Raw genomic sequence first — 27,600 nt, 5'->3', positions numbered from 1 at the left:
AGTAAAATCATTATGCTGTACACTTTAAACTTATACGATGATGCATATCCATTTTATCTTACGAAAACTGGGGACAAAATTCTCCTACAGACCTAAGAGAAAGCATTCACCAAAGCACACTGTAAGTAAAAGGTAGAAATCACACTCCCAGCCACTGTTCACACTTTGGTGATCACACCTGTTGTGTCCAGGGCCATGGTGCAAAGCTGAATCCCAGAATTTGGGGCTACATGCTGAAGGAGGTAGGCATTGTTTATTCTCATAATCCCTCCCCCTTCCACTTTTAACAATAAAATATCAACTGTAAAATGTGAAACGTCTATGGACAGACCCACCGGGCATTATGTGGCATATATAGCTCATGTACACACACACACACCTGGGGGGCCGGGTGGCTCACACACCTTTTGAATCCATCCGGCATATTTCCCCACCCCTGCGATTTCATTGCTCTTTCGTGCAAGTGACCACAAACAATGGATCTAAATTTCAAGGTCAAATGATACAGCAAACAGAATTTGACCTCAAACGATATGCCTTTGTCCAATCACCCATCCACGTAAATGTGTGCACACACTGCGTTTTGCTTGCTGTGAGTTCATAAATCTTTATCCCAGATCATTCATTTCTTCATCTAATGCTTACAGAAAAGAAAAGACATCTGGATATGTTTGTTCCTGCCCCTCCAGCCCCCACACCCCCCATCCCCTCAACACACACGCAACAGCTGTAAGAGCAAGGAGAGCATGTTTTTAAAATTCCATTGGTTCATGTAGGCACATAATCTGAAGCAGCTCCAAAATGGACATCAAGTAAAAAATACCAGTTTTCAAAAGTCTGTAATTATGTATTTACACAAATTACATAATCCTGTATGTATTTACATACAATTACAGATTATCAAGTAAATAACACAATGTTGTAGTGTTAATGAGATGAAATAGAAGGAAAACACCATAAACTAAAGCCATTCATTTATCTACAACACAGGACCTGGCAGGGACAGATTCCTCAACACTGACCTGGCATGTCCTTCACACTGCCTGGGGACGTTCACATGACAGATGGGAGGGTGGTTCAGTCCGTGCCCGTTAAGTCTCTGACCAAGGTGCAAGTGCTGGCACCAATAAGACAGTGGTTTGGCTATCTGAGCATCTGTTTGTGAAAACTGGAACCACCCATTCCACAGTGGCTCAGAGCTGCCATCCAATGGGCTTCGGGTCTCTTACGACAAGAACCGGAGGCAAACCCACTCGCTCTAACGCCCAACAGGACAATGCCCACGCCAAAACCCTGAGCCATCTACTCTCCCAGAACACTTATTTACATAAATTGCATAAGTCAATATTTATTTATTTACAGACCATTACAGTTTATTGTATCCATTGCCAAAAGCATATAACATTTTTTCTTTAAAAAAAAAAGAAAGAAAGAAAGAAAAAGAAAAAGAAAAAGGTACCAAAACAAAATCACTCCAAAAGTAGATGTTAAAGTAGCATTTTCTAGGAATGCATGGAGATTTTAATCTTTTTCACAAATTGGTTGCTTTCGTTTAGGCCGATTATCTAGCATCTCATGCTACTTCAAGATTACTTTTGGCTAACTCCTAAAACCCATTTCTTCAGTGCTAAGTATTGTACCTATGACATCCTAGAAACTTGCTTCTTCCCTGTGGTCAGATGTTTAATGTTTTCAGCCAAAAATATCAAATGCCTTTTGGAAAAACTAAAGTCTGAATATGTGCACATTTTAGCAGCAGCGAAGGGTTAAGTAATAAATAAGAATACTACATCTTGGAATTTTTACTTTCAGTCTTGAAAGTAAAAAAAAAAAAAACCCAAGAAAATAAATGAAGAGGACATTCTGAGTTTATCATAAATCAACTATTTTACATTGCTTCTGTCCCCTCCCCCCAAATATTTCTTAATTCCAAACGTTAGACTTAGTTTTTCCTTAATGCACGTCAGCAGGAGGGCTCTGCTACATACTCAAACTTGGACTATAGAAGGGCCACATGTGCTCATGGCAATAAGTCATGCGCTTCCACTTCAAAACAGCTTTAACTCAACAGTGACATACTTTTATTTTTCATAAAGAATGTGCATCAGAGCAAAACAAAGTTGGAATATTAAATTTTAAAATTAGTTACATAAATCCCAACACATTTTTGAACTGTCACTTTCAATTTCCCAACATAACTGGCTAGAAAGTGTTATATGTGGTATGAGAATTTGTTATAAATTCCTTTTTCTTAAATATTGCTTTAAGAATTTGGCTCTTTTCTCCTTAGTATATAGTAAGAAATAGTCTTCCTCGCCCAAGGGCAAGTTCCAAAATTATTGCTACTAAAGAAATATGTATTCTTACGCTTTTCAGCATAAAATGTTATAAAAGCCTTGTAAAAGATATTCTATATAGTAACCTCCCCTCTAAAAAAATTGAGCGCTTGTGAGGACCATTTTTAAAAACAAAACACAGTCAACAAGTATAATACTTTCCCTCTTTGTTATTATTGATGAAGATTTATTAGTTTCGTTTTGCAAGTTTTACTTGAAGGGTGCTATTCCCATGTATTATGACAGTTCACACCAAAAGCAATTTTCTATAAAAGATGTTACAATGACCCCTATGGTGCTTGTATAATGTCATATTTGATAGCCAAGTGCACAAATAAAAAGTCTCCAAGAATGATCCTGTTTAATCTGACTCTTGTCCCTTAAAAAAAAAAATTTTTTTTTAAATCTGTGCTATGTAAGCTTTTTTTTTTTTCTTTTTGAAGATTCTAAATCAGTACAATGTTTGATGTTAGTCCTGTTGTCCTGGAGATCAACTAAAATAAGAGCATAGTTATTGTTCAGCTTTGGTATATTCTGCAATAGATTTAAACACGTAGGATATATACCAACCCTTATATTTTCCAACCGTGAAGTTACAATGATGGAATAAGTCACTTATGAGAGAGGAAATATTACAGACACAGAATAAAAGTTTGAGACCCAGTTTTTCTTTAATCCTCTGGGATAAGCTATGAAACAAGCAGTCTGAAGAGTGAATACTCAGTGTCATGAATGATGTGCATAAGTTTACAATAATACGGGCACAAAAGAGATTGTCGCCTTTAGTACATGAGGGTCATTAGAATTTCTCATATCCATGCACCGTTATATTTACTTGCATGAATTTACCACAGGTTCGTAGCGGACTTTGCCATTTAATGCTTACAGAGCCTAAAGCTTCCAAAATGCCTATCTGGCCTGTACATATTTCATTAAAAATAAACTCTATATAATAAATAAATATATAAAATAAATAAAATGTTGCCTTTGGAATTTCTATAAATAAATTTAACTTTTTTTCCTCTTTTTTTTCTTTTTTTTCTTTTTTTTTCTTTTTTTTCTTTTTTTTTTTTTTTTTTTTTTTTTTTACTAAGAGGTCTTTGCTTTAAATTCACCGGGATGGCACCAGTGAGCATTAACTGAAAAAGTCTTTTAAGTAAGACTGCACCCTCCATGCCTTTGAAAATGCAGCGTACCCTTGCGCAGGCCACCAGCCAAAATCCTGATGAGTCGAAGAATGGCAGCTGTGCTGATACAAGATGAAGTACAACTGATCAAAAATGTAAAAGCGCGTCTAAATCCCAGCATGCATCAGGCCGCGGTCCTCTCTGCTTCTGCTTCGCTCTTCCACCTCCCCTGCTACTCATCCACACACACTCACACCCCCGCTCAGTCTCCCTCTCCTCCTCTCACCATAAATCCAGCAAGTGGGCAGCGGCCGTCCTCCAGGAGGACCAGCCTGTAAGTGCAGAACAAAAACACCATGTTCCCATCCAAGCCTCCATCATACATTAAACATGCGGCAAAGTTTGGCAACAGTGGAGCTGGTGTGATGACACAGCTAATCAGTAAGAACCCACCGCGTGAAACCTTTATAGTGGTTACTTTTTTAAGGGCTCAAGTGAAGAAATTGTCTTTGTCAACTTTGGCTTAGAATATCCTTATATAGTTCAGGTACTTTGTCAGGGTCCACTGGTCTAGGTAAAAAATGTGTGAATTTCTGGTGCCGTTTAGTCCTCGTTCCTTCTCTTGGGGTCCCGTCTTTATTTAATGCAACATAGTATCGCCTTCCAGTGTCCACGTGTTTATATAGATTCGAGGAGTATGTGTTATACCAGTTTTCTTCAAACTGTTCTCTGAATACACACTCTTGGGTTAGTTTTTCCTGTTAAAACAAACAAACAAACAAACAAACAAATAAGTGTTTTGAAAAATAGCTACTTTCTGTATTTAAAGCAATATTCCATTGCGACACAATATAACTCTGGTGAGAAAATACTGATTTTAACCCATTTTACCCATTGTGACGTATTTTGCAAAAAGTGCCTGACTGTATAAATTTAACTACATTCTAATTGTTTTTCATGCTTACTGAAGTGCAAAAGATGCCAAACGTTTTCTAGTTAGATTTTTGCGTATGCCAATTATTTGAATGACCCAGAGAGACAAAGGACAACCAATGCTATGAGTTGTTCCCACTTCTACTGCAGCAATTAGGACGGTGACCATCCTGTGAGGGAGAACTTTAGCTGAAGCCAAAAGTTTAGATAATAACTGCCTCATCTTAATATATGCTTTTTAAAGTACTTGCAGTGTAGACCAACATTCTCAACATTAGCACCGAGGTCAGATATCTTCTGAGAGTTTACTTATTACTCCATAAGAATGCTTTTCAGACTTCAGGGTTACAAAAGAATCACCTGGGATGCTTCTTTAAAATGCAAATTTGTCATCTCCAATCCTTTAAAATTCTGATCCAGAAAGTCTGGAAATATGCAGTTTTAACAGGCCCTTGGGGAAATTCTGATGCAGTTAATCCATGGTCCACATTTCAAGATAGAAGCTTTCCATGTGACTGAGTCTTCCTGAATACAAAGAAGTAAAAACAATTGTTGTAGCCCTCCTACATCCTTGAATTCAGACAGAAAGAGCCCCCAACTTAAAAAGCCCCATTCTCGGGCACAGAGTTACCAAGAGAAAAGCTGTACTTACTCCTACATTCCCAAAGTTCAAAGGTTCCACACTGTCACAGGTGTGTCGCACCTCTCCCTCCACTTGAGCTTCATGAAACTCTAGGTCCCATTCAACCCCACAACCCAGGGCTCCTGCAGCCATGCGTCTCATGGGCAGTAGTCACGACCAAAAACAACACACACGTCCCATCCCAAAACCAAGAGCACACCCAAGTCACAAAAGCTGTCCCCGGGAGAAACAAGGCAACTGGGACTGAACGGCCTCTTTGCTCTCCTCATCACTAGGCCACAACTTTTCAAATCAATCAATACCTTCCTCAGCGGTACTTTTAAAAAAATGAACACAAAATGACCTTGAAAAATACTCCCCTTGCTCTTGCCCATCTGGCACCTTACATAAATAAGAAAACAAACCAAAAAACAACACATGTCCATGCACTGACCTAAAACAGCAGAACAGATAAGGGCATTTGACGTTCTTCCATTTCTGACATTCAGACCCAGAGGACGGCAAACTAGACATCACCACAGTACGGATGTCCTTCTTACGTGCACACACCTGAGACACAATTCAGTACCCTGAGCTCACAGACAGCAGCTGGGCAGCATCTACTGTGTCCTCGCAATGGAGTAAGTCAGGAGAGTAAAGGGAGGAAGGGAGAGAATTTGACAAAATCCACAGTCCAATGTCAGGCCGGCTCCCCTACTTCTTTCATGAACTGAAAGCTTCACACCCACTCCAAAGCACACAAGACCTGCCTGCACCTCCTGATGGGTGCTCTTCCAAGCCCTGAAGGGGTTGGTGACACAATATTATCTCACTGAACAAGTTTAACTTAAATCAAATACGGCAAAGCAAAAAGAAAAAACAATGCGTCTGTCAAGGACAGAAATGATGGGGAAACTTTGGAAGGCTGATGCCGGGTTTGCAGGGACAAAATGAATTGCGAGGAGTGAGAAGTCATCCGCGGCCCCCCCCCCCTCAGCTGGGTGACAGCATCGGGGTGCCAGGAGATGCTCCACCTTCGGGAGGAGGGGGTGGGCAGTGGAGAGGCAGCCCTTCCCCTCGCTCCACACGGAAACCTAGAGGCGCATTCTTCTGAGAGAACACAGCCTCTACCCTCCCCTGCGCCCGAGGATGAGGCTGCGTGTGATCTCGCTTTCATCTCTATTAAGACTGACGAAATAAAAATAGTGTGTTAAAGACATTACCAGCTATTTTAGTCTCTACTTCCATCTGTATAATAAATATTCTCCTCACAGACAAGATTATTCCTGGCTAAAAATGTCTGGTTTGAGTTTGCTGTGATTAATTTTCTAAACAAATAATGTTTTTGTTTTTGTTTTTTTAACTAATAAAATGAACCAGCATATGGAACTGTATGCTGAACCTTTAGTTCCTCAAAAAACATGAAAAACTAATTCAAATTAAGCTTTCTTTTTCTCAGCAGGAAATCTTATCACCTGACAGACGTTTTACCTAAAAAATAGAACACTTCTTTCTCCTTTTGGAACCATGAGTTATGTACGGTTCCTGTTTGCTTTATAGAGCTACCATACCTATAATACAATGGCCTTTGTTGGGTTAGAAACACAGACACGCCACCTCAGCAGAACACAGGTAGTTTGCACGCTGGTGAAGAGCCCAGCTGTGGCTTCAAGGGCCCATGCAGATCCCAGCTGCGCCCTTCACTAGCTGTGGGACATTTATGACCACGTACTTAACCTCACAAGCCTTGGTAACTTCACCTTTAAAGCAGGTTAGTATCTTGAGACGGGGCTATTACAAATACACAGTCGGAGACCATGCCTGGCACAGAGGAAGCCCTCCATAAACAAGGGCGTTTGTTGACGTTATGTTAACGTCCTAACCTCTCACAACTGGGAGAACTTTGAAAACAGCTAATACAACTTGTCCTGTTAAATACATGGGACAGTGAGACCCAGATGTGAAATGACTTGCCCCTGGTCTATGCCACTGGATCTCGTTATTATGGGAATGAAGCCACTTGAGCAAGAAGTTTCCAGGAGCCCTACTAGAAGCACCACACCCTGGAGACCAGTCCCTTCTGGGTTTCTTTGCTTTTCACTAAGCACTGTAATTCCTCCAGACCCCCTCCTCCAGGGAGGCTTCTGGTGCTGTTTCCAAAGGACCAGGCACTAGAGAGGGCTGTGCAGGGGAAAGGCTAGGGCTCACAGACCATGCTCAGGAATCACATGAAGCAACTGTTATTCTAAGACTCATATATGCTTCCTTTCGTCTTTACCTTAACAAAATGTAATTGTTAGAAAACACTATTCACTTTGCAGGAGGAATATGTAGAGATTATGAACAAAATTCTAAAGTGGTTGGGACATCACAATCTAACAAGGGAACACATTTGTTTTCAGAATTTATGAAAAGATTCTCATTGTATATGTTTTGTAGGGTTTTTTTTTTAGTTTATAAAAAAACTTTTTAAAAAAAAGTTATAAGCTAAGAAACTGAACTAGCCTTTTCACTGCTCAGAAAATACTGCTCTATTCCCCCTACCAGGCTATTATAGCATTTTTTACTTACACATTATAGAACTTTCTAGGCAACCCAGAAGATAAAGTGAATTATTCCATTTAAAACAGCATCACCTATAGCCAGCACTTTTTGTGATGGTTAAGAGTTCAATTGCCTCCTACACGGAAGGGTTTCTGACTTCAGTTAACAAGTTAAATGAGATTGTACAGACATTACATTGCAAAAGTGCTGCTACATTTCAGCTCCTGTAATTATGACACAATTAGTGTAATGCTACTCAGATAAACTGACATACCTTAAAAATTAAAACGATCATTAAAAATTAAAGACCCTGTTACTTTTTTATGCCATGTATATGCTTTTAAATAATTTCTTCCTCTTACTGGGGATTATATTAATGCGTGACTTTTGCTTTGGACAGACAAATAAAATAGCAAGATTTACAGAATTACTCTCTTTATGATCACACTTTAGAACTCAGTGACAAAACACTTAGTCAAGGTGACTATGCTTATGTATTTGTACTCCGCAGTGATTTTTCTAAATTAAAAATAAGCAAACGAGAGAAAATTGGGACAGCAAAAACATACTGGCCTATATTCTTCTATATATGTAGAAGAGGAAAAAAAGTTTCTGCCTTCAAATCAACTATACACTTTAGAATTATAGAACTCAGATGTTTTAAAACTCACCACATGTTTCCAATGCAGACAGTTTATAGAGTATTCCACTATAAAGTGATCAATTCTTGTTTTATTGTATTTCCATGTTTTAATTTTTTTTTAGATTATTTAACTATAGCTGTTTATGGCATACCTATCTTTGAACTGTTGGATTATATCACTAGGCTTGGGTGGAGAATGTGGATTTAATTCAAAAATCTACTAAAGTCCATGCTTTGGAACAAAATCTGGTGAATGTTAGCAACTATGGAAACCTCTTTTCATTTTATATCATCAAATTCTAAGCAGTGGGAAAAACTAAAATTAAAACTTCAAAACTTTTACGAATCCTATTAAAACCAAAGAATGAGATAATAATGTGAAAATTACAGCACACCCTAGAGAATGCTTAGGAATGTTATAAGACATAAACTCATATAGACACCACTTTAAAATATTAGACAATTGGAAAATGTGTAATCCACATGGGCATTATTATGCCCAATTCATATCTATACCACTTAAAAACTGAAATCAGAATTTTTCAAAATTTGAGGCTCAACAGTACTCATGGAAAACATATAGGCTCATGTCGTGCTGCCATTTTAAAACATTATTTCCATATTTATATCTATATATTAACATATTAATGTTTATTTATAAATATATATGGTGTAGCTTTAACCACACTACCCAAAATGGTTGCATTTATTCAGCTCATTGGGTCACTTAAACTAGTTGCACAAACTAGCCCAATCCGTAAGTCCGAGGTCAGCGACTATACAGAAACTAACTTGATAGTAGAGTTCCCAAACATTTTGTAAGTTAATGGTTTGATGTAATCACTCATTCTCATATCTTCCATTTATTACAGTCATGGTATTTAAACCTCCCTGAACCACAATTACTCGTACAGATGTACACTTCCTCATTAATAATCTAGCAGTAAAGTCTTAATGGGAGTTGTTGCAAGGATTGGGGTGATTAAATATAATGACTAAAGGACCATTAATAAGGACCCAGGTCTTCTAACATTTTTCTCCCGGGAGAAGTCCCCAAATAGAAAGAAAGCAACAAACACAGAGGAGAATAGGCAAGAGGGCACTATTTCTTATTTTATTAGACTCCAATTCAAGGTCAACCCCCTTGTGCCCTCGATATGGCTCACTGTACCCCATCTTTCAAAACCCTTTCAAATCCCCACTATTCCGGATGGGTCTGCTTTCATATCCATGATCCTGGAATTGTGGGAACAACTGAATCAGTTGTGCCTGGTCAATGTAAACAAAATGAAGCAAGGAGGCAGGCAATTTTTCATTTGGTCTCATCAAAATATAGAGAAAATTAAGAATTCCGACATTCTCTCCACTTCTTCCCCACTAAACAGTAAACAAAACAAACACAAACTACCTTCTTTCCGAAAGCAGCTTACTTGGGCATTTGGGGATTCAAAGGTCGGGGTCCAGTCTCAATCCAGGGACACATGGACACTCCTATGCTGTGCGCTCACCGGCCTTGCGGCAGCAACGATGTTACCAAGGACAGAACCTGCCACAGACAGGCTAGACGATTCAGGGGCCTTCCTTAGAAACCGCCTCTAGACGTAGATATTTGTTCAGCAAATCATATTAGCTTGTCAACTTGTAATCCATTTCCAAAGATGAGTCCCGCAGGGGAAAGAAAACCTTGCTCCAGGTACACAGTATTCAATTTGAGTAGTCCAGTATTCACTTTAAGAAATACTGTTCCTTGTGTCCCTTGTAGACAATGCACACTTAATGCTTCCACTAAGAACCTTACAGGAAAAATTCATGAAACTCCTTTTAGGATCTTAGAACACCAGAGTAAAAAGAAATCACATGTAACATTTCTTACGTTAGATGATGATTTGGTAAGAGCAGCAGGTCATCCAGCGACCACTTAAAATATATATCAAAGACCTGCAAAGGCTGAAGAGACCTCACGGTGCAGAGTGCAAGACGGAAGAGCCCAGAGCAGAGGGAACGCCCCGGAAGAATCTGACAGACACACGATGGCGGAAACCCCTAAAGCTGAACAGCTGGGAGGGGAAACGAAGGAAATAAGGGATCCAAAAAGACAAAGACAATTGAATCCAACTACTTTCTTTCCATGAGAGCCATCGGATAAACCATAGGGATTCGGAAAATGAAAATGTGCCAAAGGTTTTCTATGATAGACAAAATGGGTTACATCAAGAACTTGGTTTGTAGAAATAAAATTAAGCGAAATCGAAAAATGAACCAATGCAATGACAGTAGAAGCCCAAAAATTATTTTTGAAGATCTAAAAGATTCGTGGAATTTCCTTACCTAAAGGAATGCCAAACTTCATCACAAACACACACACACACACAATCTGGGAACAGTGGGCAGGTTGATTAATAATCCTTGGCCTCAATTTCCTTATCTGTAAAATGAGGGAACTGGACTAAGACATTCCTAAGGTCTCTTTGAGTCTAAGATTCTAGTGATTCAGTCTTGGAACATCAAAATGGGGAAAGCAGAGCTATCCACAAGAACTCTGGAAGGACATACTGAACAGGAAATGGAAAAAGAAACTGCAGTGGAGGAAAATAGGGAAAGCCCACTGCGGAGAGGGTGGGGAGAGCTGATCAGAAATGCAGACTGAATTAATGCTTCCAGAAGCAGCCAAGGGAATGAGGCTGCTATTTCAAGGAAGAAATGAGGACAAGGAAGAAGACATCACTTTGGCACAAGGGGCCCCTTCTTTCTTCTCCCTGGAAGACCATCAGGATGATCCCATCCTGGAAGGTGTCCTGCCTACTACGTCCTTGCACTTTGGAACTTTCCACTGACCTCTTCGCCATCTTGCCCACCAGAAGCATGGCTCATTAACGAATGCCTGCCTGACCCACAAACCCTACATTGTAAGTTCTCCCTTGGAGAACTTACTTGGGAGAAAAACCAAGTCTTGCAAGAAAACAAAAAGTCAGCAATGTCATAGAGCACTCAAACCCACCGGGAAAGCTGGATGCATGCGTAAGGCAGACAAAATGCAACACTGAAGACAAATAATACCAGAACTCTTAAACTTCTCAACACCCCCAGCAAATGCTCATGGGCCCTGACACCCCCATTGCCACCCAAAGCCCACAGAGAAACCCTACGTAAAATAGCAAGGTAGATAAAGCCTGTCTCTGGCATCCCCCCTACTTCTTGGGTCCCCAGCTCCTAGCTCCATCTATACTCATGCCAGCCCAGATTTCTCTGGAACCAAACTTTTCCTCCCACCCCTGGACTTGTGATATATAAATGGCCCTGCTCTCTTAGAAAGTGACCGGCGCTGCTGTTCCTTCCCCTTTGTAACACGCAGGAGACTGTGTCTAACTCTCTCAGGGCCCCTCTCTCTGCTAGAGTGGAACAACCCACTTCCAACAGTAATCAGGGCTAATACCATCAACTAATAATTCCATTGCTCCAAAACCAAATTCATATGCTGATATGGATCCTTTTTTAAAACAGTGCTTTAATCCTGGAAAACCAATTCTGATGGTAGACATTTCGGGTGCTGTGACAGCCTGGTGAATCCACTAATATGTGAACATTAGAAAAAAAGAATTACAATAATACAAAAGCAAATTCAATCCCAAGGAAAGAAACTTCTTTACGTGGATAAAATAATAATGAGCTACATAGAAAAATAAAGTATCTAAATTTAATCTTGAAGCAAGGCTTTATGGTTAACACTTTAACATATGATTCAAGGGATGCAGGAATGAAGGCAATTTATATTGATTTTCATAGACTATGTCATACATCTTCATTCCAGAATTCAGACTTGCGAGAAACACACTTTCTGCGCATCTCGCATCCAGTACGGAGTATGAGAGGCTGTACCCGGGCAGCGCTCCACCACTGCCACGCCCATCCACGAAAAATGCTAAGGCAACAAGCCTGTACTAACGAGCCCCTGCGAGCCAAGCAGTGTGCTGGCTGTTTTATGGGCTTCGTCTCCTCTAATCCTCACAGCAATGCTGTGATGCGGCTGTTATTAGCCCTGTTTCACAGTTACAGCTCAGCAAGTTTGAGTAGACTGCCCAAGGTCGCACAGCAAGTGAGCAATAGAGCTGGGATGCTAAGTCTTGTGTTTCCGTGTTTTGCCTCCAACTTCGAACCGTTCCAAATGCAAGTACAGGCTTCAACATTCCATCAAAACATTGCAAACTGAAAATCAACTTGAAAGATAGAGAAAGAAAAAGAATACAGGCCAAGTTAACACAGCCAAGAGAAAATTATCTGAAACATAGCAATTCAGGCAGAAAATGGATGGAAGGATGAAATCTAGAGCCGAGGGTGGACAGCAATTACGTGAGAACATACAATGCAACACGGCAGCTAAATGGGCAAAAATCATTCCATGCAAAGCAGTCACATCATGCACCACAGGGAAAAGGATGTCTTTGGTTTGACCTTGGCAAGTCTGTTCTTGGAATACGGCATTGAGCTTTGAGCACTTCATTACAAAGGAAAAGCAAATCACGATGGAGATGTCAATGAATTACAATACACACCAAAAAAAAAAAAAACAATAAGAAAAGAGGGGCTCAATTTCTGTCAGGATTTTAAGCATTTATAAAGAGGACAAAGGAAGACAACTCTGTATGTGTCTCTCCCACTTAACACCATAACCTTTTAATCCTGACGGGGAGCCCTCCGCAGCAGGGGTGTCAGGAATGCAGACATTTTTCTCAGACACCTGTTAGGATGCCGCTGAGGTGTACCAGGTCAACAGACTGAGAAATGATGTCTGTGCACAAGTACAAGTCAGCCCCTGGCATGGGGGGTGGGGGGCTGTAGGAGGGATGAGGTGTCCCGGCCACCACTGTAGCTGCCCTCAGGGTAGCAGCTCCCCCTTGGCTTGGGGTGGGAGGCAGCTTTCTTTGTGAGGCTCGAGGGCACCTCCCATGCCACGGCTGATGATAATGACAGGAAAAGAGGCTCCAAATGTCAGCAGTGTAGCCTCTGGCAGAAGCAGAGACAGGACCATGGCAGGGGGAACCAAAGTAAAGATAATAGAATTAGGATACATCCAGCAGCCACCACATTTCTGAACCCTGCAGCAAAGTTGCCTTCGCACAAGCCTTCCTCTCTTCAGGACACCTGCCTATTTTTCTCCACCTCCTCTGTGAATAATCCTGAAGTTCTCTCCTACCCTGGAATTAAGCTCTCTTCTCTAAGTTCCCTGAGCCCTTTTTGTACATAATTCTATCATAACAAGTATCAGACCAAATTATAATTCTTGGTTTGTATATATCCCACTGCCCACAAAGTTGCCAGTTCTTGGTCCAGTTCTAAGCTCACCCAGCAGAGGAAGTACCATTTGCATTTGTATGTACAGTTGATCCCATTATTCGCAGTAGTTCTGTTCTCTAAAGCCACTGCGAACGCTGATGCGAATACTGACGCCCTGCTCCCAAGAGAAACACAGGGTTAGGTTCCACGCAAGTCAGTCATAACACTTAGGTCAAACAATCAATACATAAGCTTGTTTTTTGTGGTTTTCTATTGAAGTTAATGTTGTAGATTCATTAACAGTGAACTCACCACTAACAGCACCGTGGCTCACGCTCACACGAGACTATCTCATTTATCTGGTGTGCTCCCTTTAGAAACACCAGACAGCACTTCAGCACTATGCTTGGGGGGCATTTTAAACAGTAAAATCACTAACAAAAAGCACAGAAAGGAAAAACGTGGCACTAAATAGATCCCCCGAAGGACACTTGTTCATAGTGTGAGTGAAGCAAGAAGGCAGAGCATCACCTGGCAGGACCCCTGCGGGAAACGTGCCCAGCAGGCCATTCCCTTCTGCTTCTCCTTGAATGTCTGCAAATGACCGTGCCACCAGTAATGATCTCAGGGTCACAAGGACATTTAGTAAGTAGACAGAATTTGCAAATATACAATCTGTAAATAATGAGGAGCAGGTGTTTCTGCAGCTCCTAGCCAGTACCAGCATGTGTTAGCAGTAGGTGGTATCAGTGATTCTTGTTGGTTTCGTGAAAGCCAGCAGGAAAGACTGAGGGTGTAAGTAGAGAGACGTGAGAGTGTGAGTGAGTGAGGGTGTGTGTGAGTAAATAGAGGAGTGAGTCAGTGGTGAGCAAGTGAGAGTGTGAACAAGTGAGGGTGTGAGCAAGTGAGTCTGAATAAGGGTGTGAGTGTGTGAGTGAAGGTGTGAGCCAATGAAGGTATTATGGAGTGAGGGTGTAAGTGAGTGTGTAAGCAAGTGAGTGAGGATGTGAGTGAGTGCGGGTGTTAGTGTTAGCAAGTAAGTGGCTGTGTGAGCGAGTGAGGATGTGAGCAAGTGAAGGTATGAGCCACTGAGTGTGTGAGTGAAGGCATGTGCCAGCGAAGGTGTGAGGGAGTGAGTATGTAAGTGAGTGAGGATGTGAGTGAGGGTGTGAGTGAAGGTGTGAACAAATGAAAGTGTGAGCAGGTGTGTGAGCAAGTGAGGGTGTGAGTGAGGGTGTGAGTGTGTGAGTGAGTGTGTGAATGAGTGAAGGCATCAACCAGTTAAGGTGTGAGGGTGTAAGGGTGTGAGTGAGTGAGTGAGTGAGTGTGTAAGCAAGTGAGGATGTGAGTGAGTGAAGGTGTGAGGGTGTGACCAAGTGAGTGTGTGAGCAAATGAGGGTGTGAATGAGTGAGGTGTGAGTGTGTGAGCAAGTGAGTTGAGGGTATGAGCCAGTAAGGGTGTGAGTGTGTGTCTGAGTGAGTGAGTGAGTGAGTGAGCAAATGCGGGAGTGAAAGCGTGAATGAGTGAGACTGACCCAACTCTGATCAGCCTGTCCGGCATCACTAATTCAAGGAACTGGAGAGACTGATAAACTTAAAAGAGAAGCAAAAGGCTCTACAGTTCGGAACGTGTCTGTGAAACAAGCTCCAGTGAGGAGGAGTTCAGGTTCTGTGTGACCAACAATCCATTCTGAACCGAGAGGTGATGCTGGAGAGGTGAGACGGAGGACAGGAGAGGGAAAGGAGCAGGTAAGTGAGGAGTGGAAGAAGCAGGGGGCACGTGGAGGCGATCAGCTTGTGCCTCCGGCATCCCCAGTGTTGTTTTCTCTTGGTGGTCCTCACGTTCTCCAATTTACAAGATTTCATGAGTGCCAGGAGGCTCAGGACAAGAAAACCATTAGTCAGCATTGCCAGTCAACTATGTAAGTGAAATAGTCATTGCACAGATATGCTGCTCCTTTCAAATGTATATGTGAACTGCTCTGTAACAAATTCATTTTACAATGTTAATGAATTCAGTTTTTGTCATAATGTATTTTTTTCAATCAAAAGACATAAACACAGGGGCCCCTGGGTGGCCCAGTTGGTTAAGCCCTCCTACTCCTGATTTTGGCTCAGGTCTTGATCTCAGCGTTATGAGGTCAAGCTCCTCCTTGGGCTCCGTACTCCGTGGGGAGTCTGCTTGAGATTCTCTCTCTCTCCCTTTCCCTCTGCCCATACCACCCACCTTTCAAAGAAATAAATAGATCTTAAAAAAAAAAAAAAAGGCTGGGGGGGATGCCTGGGTGCTCAGTCAGGTAAGCAGTTGCCTTTGGCTCAGATAATGATCCCAGGGTCCTAGGATCAATTCCCACATTGGGGGGGGGGGGGGGCAGCAGGGAGTCTGCTTCTCCCTCTGCCTGCCACTCCCCCTGCTTGTGTTCTCTCTCTCTCTCCCTGAGAAATAGATAAATAAATTAAAAAAAAAAAAAGGCACAAGCACAATTTCTATTCTGTGGGACTCCTAACATTTTTTATCAAAAAGGGAGCCTTATACACAAACCAGTCAGGAACCCTCTGGTCTGTACATCAACCCTTCTAATCTTCATGAATTAGGTGCTTAGGAGCCAGGATCAGCAGGGTCTTCTTTAAAAAAAAAAAAAAAAAAAGAGGGGCGCCTGGGTGGCACAGCGGTTAAGTGTCTGCCTTCAGCTCAGAGCGTGATCCCGGCGTTCTGGGATCGAGCCCCACATCGGGCTCCTCTGCTAAGAGCCTGCTTCTTCCTCTCCCACTCCCCCTGCTAGTGTTCCCTCTCTCGCTGGCTGTCTCTATCTCTGTCAAATAAATAAATAAAATCTTTAAAAAATAAAAAATAAAAAAAAAGAAAGAAACAGGTGATTTGGGATCCCACTGACGAATATATTGCCAACTGCATGCAAGACACTGTTTTAAGTACTAGCAGTGCCATAGGAAACAAAAGTAACAAAGTCCCTGCCTCCATGGAGCTCCCCTTTACGAAACGGGATTCTAGCAGGGACACAGATGAACTGGGTGCCAGTGGAGGCCCTGGCCCAAGAAACAACCACGCTCTCCAGCCTTCCTCCTCAGCCTTCTCTAGCAGACACTGAAGCAGCAGTGTGGAGCAGGGAGTATGAGTAAAACTGAGGGCAGGAAGACAGAAGCAATCGTGTGAAGCCTGCACCTGTCATGAGGAAGATTCCACTGTGAGACTCCTGAGCTGGAACGAAGACCATTTCTGAGCATGTTGCCTGGTACCCAGGACCATCCTCCTCCAGAGGAGATGAAAGCAATCTCCTGAGCTATTAATGATTAAAACTGAATCCTTTCCACGGCCTTTAAAGTCTCCAGACCTGTGTTCTGGGACTTTGGTCATTGCTAATATGGGATGTTTTAAACATGTCTCAGTAAATCAGTAAAGCTAATCCACTAAACAACATATACTTAACTAAAATTAAATAAACAAATAGATCTATTTGTTAAAAGATGATTTTCCATGAACTAACAGCCATCGGTACAGATGCTAAGGAAACAAACCAACCACAAAATAAAAACCAGGCTACTAGAAAGGGAAAAAATGTTCCAAAATCCTATCTGTAAAGCAAATACTAAATCCTTCTCTAATACATGGTTAATTCTGGTAAAATTATTTTGTATTCACAAAAGTGGATGGCAATTCTTATGCATATGTTTCAGACAAAGTTTATTCATTCACCTACATTCAAATCGTAATTTGTCACTATCTATGTGACCTTGAGTAAGCCAATAAGCCACTAAACCCTCACTCTCCCCATCTCTAAAACAAGGACAGTGTATGAACTAAACCAAATAATACAGTAGAAGATGCTCTTCTGAGGTGCTGCCTTCTTTATCATCAAGGAATTATTACTCAATCCTTTGAAAATTGGCAATGTACTTATGCAGTATAAGGCAATGCTCTTTTTCCCGAAGCATCCGTTTACAACCACCTATTTCCACAGCATACTGCTATCAAGTAGATTACTAAACAAATGACCTTTTTCACTTCCTTTATACGAATTACATTCTTTGGAGACTACCTACAGAACATGCCTAAACATCTACCATCAAAGTAATCTGAACTGACAAACCACACTGACAAATGGCTAAGTTGAGTGGTGCCTTGCCATTTGGTATGGTATCCTGTTCCACAAACACACTAGCTTATTCTGCTCGCTCAAAAGTTGCTCACGATTGCCAATGCAGAATGCCCAATGGAGACAAGAAGGCCTCGGTACATTGCCGGGGTCAAGCTGCCTCTCCAGCATACCACTAAGCCTCCTTGCCGGACTTCACACCTGCTGTGATGGGATATTTTCAACACTGGCATCTGCAGACCCCTGGAAGACAAAGGACCTAATTTGGAGGACTGCAAGTTTTCTACATGAATGTTTTCGCCTGGTCTTTTCATTTCATGAAAAAGCAAAGGGATTGTTTTAAGGCTATTCTGGACCCTCCAGATGACCACCTGTAACCAGATATGGCCACCCAAGAATGTATTTGTGCTAAGTAATGCTAACGAGTGCTACTTTCACCATCAGGACTAATAGCAAAAGAAAAAGACAAAACTAGCACATCATTTGGTCCCCAGGAATTAGAATAGGAAGACTTGGGTAGTAGGGGGACAACTGTCTTCCCGAGGTGCTCCAAGGAACAGGAGGGCTCAGCTTTAAAAAGCTTTAGGGCCACACTGACAGTGAAGCAGCATCTTAGCCTCAGAAGGATAACCTCTTCCATCACACCAAATCAATCACGCCCATCGGGATTTTATTGGTCTTAGACTTTAGTGTAAATTTTAACATTAATCTGTTTCGAATTGGAGCTGCTAAAGAAGTATAAGAAGTTTGTGTTGGTTCATGTTCCAATGACATAGTCACAATCATTTAAATCAGTATGGGCTTCAAAGGATCTGCGATACTTTGTTTTTTCCTCTTAAAGAGATTGATATATTCCTTCAGTCTGGGACAGGTGGGTCTACAGGGTCTCTCCCCCTCAACCCCACACCATGGAGACACCTGGCAAGGGAAATTCTTTGACTCACATACCTCTAACCCAGTAGAGACAACTGCCCCAACCAATGTATTTTTTTTTAAGTATATGTGCATAGGAAACAGTCAAAAATCCATCGCACCTTGTTATTACATGGATTCATATAAACCACGGCCCAATCATGTCTCTGGAAACATAACAACCAAATCTACTAGGAAACACATGTTTTATAAAAATCTCCATCAGGATGATGGTCAGCTTCCAAAGCACTGGTCTGAGGACTGCAAGAACTAGGCATGAATCACTCTGCCATCGACAAGGTCTGGGTCTTTAAGTAAGGAAGAAGAGGACTCCGTAAGTAGGCAGCCACATACGAGGCAGTGCAACTGACACCCGGTGCCCAGATACAGCGAGGCTCTGCATCTATGCAGGTCGTAGGCACGCTCTACACTGACCATATGTCGACTGCACAGAACGTGTACTGCCGGGCCTTTAAAAAACAGAAAGGTTGTAAAGACAGAGAATCTGACTCCTAGAAATTTAGTCTAGTGGAAAAGACCACCAGGAATTAAAATTCTGAACAGAAAAAATTAAGTGCTGTAACAGGGATACAACCCCGCAATGTGCACGTCATCTTTTTGCATCGCTTTTACAGATTCTATGCTCTACTTTCCTGTATCACTGCCATTTCAATGATTGTGCTACCTTTCAATGAAAAGGTGAAATATCTTTCATTAACTGCAACCTCCTTGAAGGAGATTAATTTTTTCATGGCATTTTTTTAAAAGAGATATTTACTTTAGTCAATTATTCTTGATGCTTTAAAGTATCTTGATAACAGGGGCGCCTGGGTGGCTCAGTGGGTGAAGCATCTGCCTTCAGCTCAGGTCATGATCCCAGGATCCCGGGGTCGAGCCCTGAATGGGCTCCCTGCTCCATGGACAGTCTCCTTTTCCCTCTGCCCCTTCCCCCTGCTTGTGTGCTCTCTCTCTCTGACAGATAAATAAATAAAATCTTTTTTAAAAAAATAAAGTATCTTGGTAACATTCAGAAAAGTTAGAGTAAGACTCCAAAAGTAACTATCCAAGCCTTACTTCTAGTCTCCTTGATAAGAACAAAAGTGACAAATGTAAACTAATACTCTAATAAACTATAATCTTCTGGCCAAGTGTGTGTGTGTGTGTGTGTGTGTGTATGTGTGTATGTGTGTGTGTGTGTGTATATGTGTGTATGTGTGTGTGTATATGTGTGTATGTGTGTGTGAGTGTATGTGTATGTGTGTGTATGTGTGTTTGTGTATGTGTATGTGTGTGTGTATGTGTGTGCGTGTATGCGTATGTGTATGAGTGTATGTGTGTGTGTGTGTGCACGCACAAGCGCACAACCTAACACCCTGTCTGTTAGGTTGTACCCTAACAGACAGAGTACCCTGACTCAGGCAGGGTACTCTAATCTTTACATTTGAAAGCACATGTGCCCTAACTTGCCTGCCCTGCCTTTTCTCAGACTCCTATTCATCCCTCAATGTCCAGTTTAAACGTTACCACCCAATTTCCTCAAGCAGTTATTTAAACACTCTTTTGGACCCCCAAGATATTTGTGTTTCCCTACTATAGTGCACTTCACATTGCACTGAATTATTTATAAATATATTTCTCCTACCAGATTGTGAGATCCTTGTCGTACTGGTATGCACTCAGCACAGTGCTAGGCACATAGTGGGTATAAATGTTTGTGAATGAATGAGCAAAGAAGTAATCGATGCGGGGGTGAATTAACACATAAATATGAGAATCAAACTCCACCCAGAGCGAGAATTTTTCAGGTTGTCCTTAAATCATATTATGATACACACCAGCAATATGGTTTTTCCTATTGCCACATTCTAATAGAGTACCAGAATTCCACGCATTTTTCTGAAGAAATATGACCCCATTCACCTCTGGGCTTTTAGATACATTCCTAACACAAACTTGGAAACAAAAGAATTACATAGATGAGAGGAGAAAATTTATCCCAAAATACATTTTAAATTAGTATTTGCTGTATTTTGCTTTACTTTTTGAAGGGAAATCTGCTATTTCCCCAGATCTCCTATTTACCTTCTTTCATAATAAGATAAGTCTTCTCAAGTTTTCCCCAATGTTTAGGAACTTCTCCACTTTAGTTTACTGAGCTTTACACAACTTCATATAGGTAAAAATTCTTTAAGCTACAATTTTCAGTGTACAGTTGACCCTTGAACAATGCAGAGGTTAGGGGCACTGACCCCCTGCACAGTCAAAAATCTGCATATAACTTTTGACTCCCCCCAAACTGAACTACTAATAGCCTACTATTGCCTGGAAGCCTTCTGATAACATGAACAATTAACACATATTTTGTATGTTATATGTGTTACATACTATAGCCTTAACAATAAAGTTAGCTAAAGAAAAGACAATGTTAAGAAAATCGCAAGGAAGAGAAAATACATTTACAGTATTGTACTGTATTTATTGGGGGAAAAAAAACCTGCCTGGAAGTGGACCCACACAGTTCAAAAATAGGTTGTTCAAGGGTCAACTGTATTTAATAATAGAATCATTGCCTATTTCTTTTCTTTCCTTCTCCCAATCTCATCACAATGAAAACATACTGTTTTGGTCACTCCTCATGTCCACTGCCACACCAGATGCGATAACCACAAACCCGATGGGAAATGTGATTCCTAGCCACAGAGGAGCGCAGATCCCATCTTCAATCCCCCCTCCTGCCTTAGGTACATCCAAAAGGAAAACCATCTGGCTACCCAGAAACCATCTTCCCGGCTCTGTACATAAGAGGCAAAAAGATCTCGCTGCATAAACACTTTGTGTACGTAGAGAACATCATGCATGAGGCAGACAAGACTCAGGAGTAAAGCCTAAAAAATCCAAAGCATAAATTCTTGAGATCCAGAGTAGGAAAAGACACTCCAGACATCGAAGTCAAGCTATTCATCTCACATTTGAGGAGAATGAGGGCCCAGCACCTCACTAGCGGCAGAGACAGAACGAGAGCTCAAGTCTCCTGACTCCTGTTGCCATGCTTTCACCACTACACTATCTCTTTCCAGCCCCAGCCCCATCCCCCTTGGGCTGGACACACCAGGGACGACATATCACAGTCCAATTCAGCGTGGGAATGGAAGAGGCGGATTCTCCCTTGCAGCCAAGTTCTAAGTACCCCTGACCACACAAGCAGATACAGTGAGCTCCACACCCATGTGTTTCATGAAGCATCAAAATAAATCACAATGGTTAGTTCATTTCAATCCAACAAGTGTTTATTGAGCACCTACGAGGTGCAGCGGCAGGCAAAGTGGTTGGTGAAAAGTACCGCGGGCTAGGATAAAGCACACGGGCATTTGCCTTCAAAGGGAATGCATTTGAAGCGTTTGAAGGGATCCACACTGAGAAGTGACACTCATATGTGAGTTCTGAAAGGTAATTCTCCTGTGAGTGTGGAGAATGGACGCGACAGGGGGAGAAGCTGGATACAGAGAAGGCGCTGGAGATACTCTTCCACAAAGGAAATCACAATTTGGAAAAGCACTCATTATACTTTCCTCCGAGCAGTTTCCACGCCTGAAGATACTCTTCACGTGAGACACTGCGCATTTCTCAAGCACAGGAGGAAACGGAGGCCTTTTCTCAGACTCGCCCCTCCGCCTAGCTGGGGCTCTGTGATTGGAACTGTGGGGCTTCGTAGCCATGCAGCAGTGGAGGTGGGAAGCGTCCTCCCAGCCACACACTCTGTGTGCTCAAAAAGCNNAGGCAGTTGGGCTTCCCAGAAAACATGCCAAGATGGGGTTCTCCAACTTCTGCCACCTGGCCACCATTTCGGGCAGTACTGTCACTGATAATCACTGGGTCTACATTCAGGATACCTTCCAGAGCCCTCACTCTGTGCTGCAGACGGGAGCACACAAAGGCAGGGGAGCAGCCAGAGAGGAGAGATGAGCAAGAAGTCATCGGAAGAGTCCAGACAGGGAGAAGAGGCTCAGCTGGACAACAAACATAGAGGCCACTGTGCTGAACACAAAGTTCCACCACTCTCCTTGTCAACTGATAAACTGCGGGAGGCTGTCATGCTGGTGATTTCATCTGAAAGACTGGTCATCTTTCTCCAGGGGAGGGGACTCTGCAGGGGTGTGCAAGGTGGTCCATGGAGCGGCGAACAAAAATGGCCTCTGTTTGTGTTTACTCATTTGTCACAACCTTTTAAAATGTTTACCTTAATATGAGTTTTATAAAATAAAACAATCTATAGAACTATATTTTAGATATAGAACCTTTAAGGAATTAAGTATACACTGTTGAGACTCATACTCAAAAAAATTGTTTTGGTGGTACCATGTGATCAAAAAAGTCTGGAGACCATAGTGATTAACCATGGAACCTTCCACCCACTAACCGTTGGATTGTGCCCTACACACGAGAAGCGGTTTGTCGAGTTTAACTGTGGCCAATTTAACTTAATCCATAAATTAAATCTTTATATACCTAAAAGTGAAAAAAATTGAGGGGGTGACAAAAGGAGAACACCATTTTATGTTTTAAAAGTATGAAAGCAGGGGCGCCTGGGTGGCTCAATCAGTGAAGCATCAGACTCTTGATTTCGGCTCAGGTCATGACCTTAGCGTCCTGAGGTTGGGCTCTGTGCTGGGTGTGGAGCCTGCTTAAGATCTCTCCTTCTCCCTCTCCCTCCGCCTCTCTCTCCTCCCTGTCTCACTCTCTAACAATAATAATAACAACAACAACAATAATAATAATAGCGTGAAAGCTTCCTTATACCTTGTAGCTTTGCACTTAAAAGTGCCGACAAAGAACATTTAGGCAGTAGATAACTTTATCTAAAGCACAAACTGTGTTCAAAAAGCTAAACCCAATCCTATGCTTAAAAACGTACTTTAAAATAATCTATTCTCTCAAAGCAGCACTTTTTTAAAAGAGACTTAAATAGCTAACAAAATCAATCAATCTAGATTCAAATTTTACCAAGGCAGAAAAACCAATCTCGCACCCTGGTGTGTGCTATATTCAAATTACACAGGCCATTTATTGTATCTGGAGGGTCTGAGTAAAAGTTTGACACTAATCCACCCCTTGCCTGTGTGTGTGCACATATATTTACTAACATGTGCGCAGGAAAGGAGTAGATCTAGAAAATGTTTCTCCTAATTATATGTGAAAATGCCCCTCATTTCGTCTCCCATTCTGAGTTTTCTTTAATTTTCAACTTTTTATAGATTCTAATCAAAGTTCTCCTGTGTAGGTAACGTGGATTAAATTCTCATTTGGCCACCAATAATGGCAAGGAAAAACTAAAGGCTGATTTCACTACAAGCTTTTTGTTAAAAACTCAAGTTAGTCTATAGTAACTAATAATTTGATTCACACACATACATTTAGCAATAATATATCAATTCCTACTGTGTAGCATGCACTGTGTTTTAGAAATTCTGGTTGGTAGCACAAGTAAAGAGATAACAAAGATGTAAAGTCAGTCCCCTTCTCTCAAAGCAGAAGCAGGGACTTTGTCTCATTCGCTGCTGTCCCTGAGCACATGGAAAAGCACCTGGTAACTTATGGCTATAATAAACACTTCTTCACTTCCTCCTGCAAGGAGCTTACAACCCAGGAGAGATGAGAAGTGAGACAGGGGGAAAAAAAAAGAAACTCATAATACTTGCAAATAATTATAATATTTCTATATTCTTATTCACATACAAGAATATCTGACAATAATTTCCATCTCCCTTGTCTCTCTACATAATGAAAGTCTTATGTAGCTCAGAGAAAGGGTTTATACTCACTGCACAGTTGTCTATTTCTAGTTTTAATTACACTGCTTTGCAAAGCTTAGGAGATCATTTCGATTCATTTCAAAAATAACTTCCATTCAATACAAGAAGATGGGATTTTTCACACTTGTGAATTTTTTATTTACTTGATAATGAAATGGTTTGGCATAAAAATAAAGCAATTTCTTAGAAACTTTGGTCTAGTGAAGATCCAGGGCTGATATCTATAAATAAAAACAAAACGCTTTTTCTCAAAAAGCAAGAACTTACACTCTCTCCAAACAGACTCAGTTTCATTTCTAGATATTTATAATCTAGAGAAAATGCAGTTCAAATCAGATGTGAGGCATAAAGATTGGCAAAGTCTCTCCCAGTACTTACTGATCCATACAGCTCCCCCTTCTCATTCATCCCGAGGTAGAGTCCACTGTCCACGCCTCGAATGCTGACCAGGCCCACTGCTATACTGATAAATTCCAGAATGCCTATGAGACAAAATGGCAGAGGGCAAAAGACAGGTCAGAGCATAGAGCAATTCCTTAGTCTCAGCATCCCTAGGACTTTTTGAGAGGACACTGAGCCCAGTTCCCAACTTGGATAATCTCACACTCATTAAAGAAGTTTCTTCTCTTAAAACCACTTCCTAAAAGAACTGATTTTTCAGCTAAACTCCATCTTATAATAATGATACAAAAATACTTACCAACACAACTCATAACGAAACATTTTAAAAATGAAAAAACTAGTATTTATAGATATCCTAAGAAGTGATATGACAGATAAACGAAAATATATCTTCTAATTAACCTTATAAGAGTATAATTTAAGAGAAAAACAACTCACACTTTGTAAATATGAAACTAAGTATTTGTGTATGGGCATATATTGGAAAACATTCTATTCAGAGAATGGTCTTCTGTCCCTCAAGAGTACCAGGTGCTAACCAAAGACCTGAATGGCTTATGTGGAAAAACAAACCAAGATAAAGTTATCGTATAACTTTATTGAGCTCCATCTGGAAAATTAAAATAGCCTACACACATCCCAAATATTTCTGCTTAAACAAAGTATTGATTTTTGCTGTACTTATCTAAGCCTCAAAGAGCTAGTTAAGCAATTAAGATAACATAATATTCTGGGGAGGTGGAAAAAGCTGATACCAAAATGCTCTTGATTTAAAATAGGCATGAAGACTATCCTAAAATCAAACTAACTAATGATCTTCTTTTTTTTCCCCCTTATTTCTCCTTGCTTACCTCACTAAGAATAATAACACCTAAGCTGGCTATAAATCCAGAATTTTATGGCCATACAACAGCAGCTTTAATTTCCCTAACCATATTGTCGTTTTAAGATGATTACCCAACTGTATATTTGGACTATGCTAGTATTACTTGTGCTTAGCCTTGCTCAAGCCTGTTGTAAAGTGCTACATTTTGTGTAGACCTTGAGTTAACACATACCAAATACCAAGTTCTTATTTTAAAAATATCTTCAAATATTGAAAAATTCACTCATATTTAAGAGTTTAGGAAAAAACTAAGGATAACAGTATGCTATAGGCAGTCTCATGTGACTAATAAAAAAGCACTTACATGGATTTTTAAACAATTAATTTTGCAACTCTCACAAAATAGACTGTGCGGCAATCAAAAGAAGACATGCACTACATAAATCTGATGAAGCAAAGGGCTCCAAGGTGATGTAAAAAAAGAAGAGAGAGTTCTTATAAAGGGGTATTCTTAATTCTTTGATAAACACAAAATGTAACAAATATCTTGTGTTCGCATTTTATAGAATATCTACCTGGATATGTGAAACTATTTTCATAAAATGGGAAATAGCATGTGGAAAAAATATAAAGAGAAATTACAAGTTGCATTTTGGACCTGATAATCTGCAACTCTATATTGGAAGATGCGTCTAAAAGCGGCTAGTTTATTACTAGTCTTCCCTACCTCAGAAATCAAATGGAAAGATAAATAAGGAGATATTTCCATGAGACTCATTTCACATGAGATGCCCTCCCTTATTGATGCAATTATTTCATTCATTGTACTATTTCTAATTCTTCGAATTAAAAAATAACTTGCATTGTGGCATTTTATTACCATTAGGAGCCATATGCATATGAACCTCTTCTTAGCTACCTGAAAACACACAATATGGGTCGTAGTGATCCTGAAATTAGTGTAAGGAATTCATCAATGTCCAATTTTCCTTATAAAATGAATGACAGGACACATTTTGCCCCATTGAGGTCTGACCACTTTAATATCCCACGTCAAGGGGGAAGAGTTTATCACAAAACTAAAAGGCACTTGTATCTTCCAACAGGGTCTTTGATGACCTCTCGGTTTTCCCCTAACCGGGAAGCCCCTCAGAGAACTGATCATGAATATTCATCATCATCATTGCCCATCAGGCCCCAAAACAACAGGGTGTGTGCGATCTTACAAAACCTTATGACTAGCTGGTCTCCAGAACAACAAGAAGACTATCAATAAACCACAATGACAATGGTAAATAGCTTGACACTTGAGCATTTAGTCTGTGCCAAAGGAGAGGCCTTCTTTCACTCCATTCTCAGAACAACCCTCCGCATTACAATACGTTAATCTCCAGCTCACAAATGGGGACATTGAGGTTTAAAAATGTTAAATAACTTGCCCCCAAGCAATCAGACACCAAAGCCTAGATCCTTATTGATTATGTACATCTTATCACTGTTTTTACCTTTCTTTGTGTGTCCATGATTTCTGTATCATTTTTATATAGTCATTCCCTTACTAGTGACTAGAAGATGTTACCTAGATCAGACTCCACAGACCCAGGGAGCAGGACTAGAAGCAGCAGAGAAAATAAGAGCAGGTAAGTTCCTGGGACTGTGCTCTCTCATCACGCCAAATCTGGGAAGGTGGGCATCTCCTATGTAGGTAGACTATTTACCCAAATTGTTTATGTGCACAGAGTTGACGTCTATTAAAAGACTTAGGTACTGAAATTATTTATTATATATTTTAGAAATGAAAGTATTAAGATATCTATCTTGTTTCTTTTTCTGGCATCAATGAGAGAGCTGTTAATTCATATGCACTGATTTATTTGATCAACAAACTATTACTGAGTGACCATTATAAGCCAAGAAACATGCCATCTGTTAAATACACAAAGATGAATAAAATATAGGCTAAGCCCTATATCCTCAAAGAGCTTACCACTTAGTGGAAGGAAAGACAAATAGATAAATTAACAATGTGGTAAAGGCAGTAAGAAGGAGATGTTTAGGGTAC

The 27,600-nt window shown here is 40.8% G+C and overlaps 1 protein-coding gene across 1 annotated transcript in view; it reads right to left on the bottom strand.

Moving 5' to 3' along the window:
* Positions 1-823: 823 nt before the first annotated feature.
* The window catches only part of FGF9 (fibroblast growth factor 9), a 33,543-nt gene continuing 6,766 nt past the window's right edge, over positions 824-27,600 (bottom strand). The window contains exons 2-3 of the mRNA XM_008692136.2: positions 24,689-24,792; positions 824-4,221 (exon numbers count right to left, since the gene is read on the bottom strand). Of these exons, the coding sequence (XP_008690358.1) occupies positions 3,976-4,221; positions 24,689-24,792 (350 nt within the window). The 3' untranslated portion in view covers positions 824-3,975. The remainder of the gene's footprint in view (positions 4,222-24,688; positions 24,793-27,600) is intronic.

This window comes from Ursus maritimus, unplaced genomic scaffold, assembly GCF_017311325.1.
Source record: "Ursus maritimus isolate PB19 unplaced genomic scaffold, ASM1731132v1 scaffold_10, whole genome shotgun sequence".
In the NCBI taxonomy this organism is placed as follows: Eukaryota; Metazoa; Chordata; class Mammalia; order Carnivora; family Ursidae; genus Ursus; species Ursus maritimus.
The sequence above is the reverse complement of the archived record's forward strand: the minus strand, read 5'-3'. Positions and strand labels throughout refer to the sequence as shown.